Below are 1,630 nucleotides of genomic sequence, written 5' to 3'. Positions count from 1 at the left end.
AACACCCTCCACCACCACCCTGTCTTTTACCTTTGAGCCAGTTCTGTATCCAAATGGCTAGTTCTCCCTGTATTCCATGAGATCTAACCTTGCTAATCAGTCTCCCATGGGGAACCTTGTCGAACGCCTTACTGAAGTCCATATAGATCACATCTACTGCTCTGCCCTCATCAATCCTCTTTGTTACTTCCTCAAAAAACTCAATCAAGTTTGTAGGGCCAGTTGAAAATTTCTGCAAAATTATATTTGTGACTAAACTACAATAGCAAATCTTTGTCTATCAGATGCTTTAGGACATACAAAGGTCATAAAAGGTGCTTTATAAATGCAAATTCTCCCTTCTTAAGAATCAGTCAAAAATACTTTAAATTTAATTTCCAGAATTAAGATGCTGCACTTTGTTCAACATGTAATCGTTCACTGGGTGATTTGACAAGTTCAGAGTTGGTAGAGATAACACTCATAAGGGGATATAACTAGCATCTGAATATTTAAGATGTATATATTTAACACTTTTTGAATATTATCTTCTGAGAACAAACCTATTGGCAGTCAGAATTTAAATGTTCGGGATTAGTTTTAAATGAACGAGACAGAAATCAGTGTGACCCAATTATGATCAGTTTTGTAAGTTGCACCATGTTTGCACAGGTTTTAGTTTGACTTTTTCTAAGTGCTTATTTACTTACGAAAGACTTTTCTTTTTGTCACAGAAATACCTATCGCAGTTAGCTGAAGAAAGCCTGAAGGAAGGTGAAAAAGCCAGTAGTTCTGGAGCAGAGGAGGAAGTTGGGATCATGCCACAGTTTGAAAATAAAAAATCGAGTCCATCCTGAAACATCCAGCTCGGATTAAACCTGAGAGGCTCCAATATCAAGGAACTAATGGAACCAAAAGCTTAGTTCTTAACAATCATGTTCCAGGATGTGATACATAAGTGCCACATGAAGCTAAGGAAGGATTGATAATCAGAGAAAGTGAGAGAGAGAAAGGGAGATGATCCTTTCAATTATTGCGGTACTTTAGAAACATATCTTTATCTTTATTCTTCATTGACCAGGCAAATCATATTCAGGGAATTTCTAGTTTCTAATTTTCACTCTGATCATACTAAATGTATTGGTTTGATGAAAGAATTTTACTTGGACCATTTCATATGGATAACTAATTTATGTCTAAATGACATGTTGCTTGATTCAAGAGCAGATAATTAAAATTAGATTTTTTTTCCAATACTGTATAATTTATTAGAAGCACTAATTAGGAAATACAGTTATTTAGAAAGTTGTATCAGGAAAACAGATATGAATTTAATTTTAAAAATTATTTAAAGATTGAAATTGATTATTTTATTGCATTCAAAGGCGTTTCTTGTTCTTGTCCTTTAGCTCAGCAATAAATGCTGGTCCAACCAGGAATGCAGACATTCCAGAAGTGAATATAAAACTATGTTCAGATGTCAGAAACCCTTTGTCACTTAGTCCAATGACCATTTTTACATGCTAGCTAAAAACTGCATTCCATATGTTTATTTGAGCATATTTGATACCACAACCAAGTCTGTTTGTATCATTTAAAACACAACTCGCTGTCATCCATTCATCCATTGCCCCTCTATTCACTGACTTAC

The 1,630-nt window shown here is 34.7% G+C and overlaps 1 protein-coding gene across 1 annotated transcript in view; it reads left to right on the top strand.

Annotated features, from left to right (window-relative positions):
* Window positions 1–1,427, top strand: part of rbm20 (RNA binding motif protein 20) — a 225,249-nt gene extending 223,822 nt beyond the window's left edge. Inside the window, exon 14 of the mRNA XM_043713177.1 lies at window positions 714–1,427. Coding sequence (XP_043569112.1) covers window positions 714–836 — 123 coding nt within the window. The 3' untranslated portion in view covers window positions 837–1,427. The remainder of the gene's footprint in view (window positions 1–713) is intronic.
* The last annotated feature ends 203 nt before the right edge of the window (window positions 1,428–1,630 follow it).

This window comes from Chiloscyllium plagiosum, chromosome 22 (assembly GCF_004010195.1).
Source record: "Chiloscyllium plagiosum isolate BGI_BamShark_2017 chromosome 22, ASM401019v2, whole genome shotgun sequence".
In the NCBI taxonomy this organism is placed as follows: Eukaryota; Metazoa; Chordata; class Chondrichthyes; order Orectolobiformes; family Hemiscylliidae; genus Chiloscyllium; species Chiloscyllium plagiosum.
This window is presented reverse-complemented; position numbering and strand designations above follow the sequence as displayed.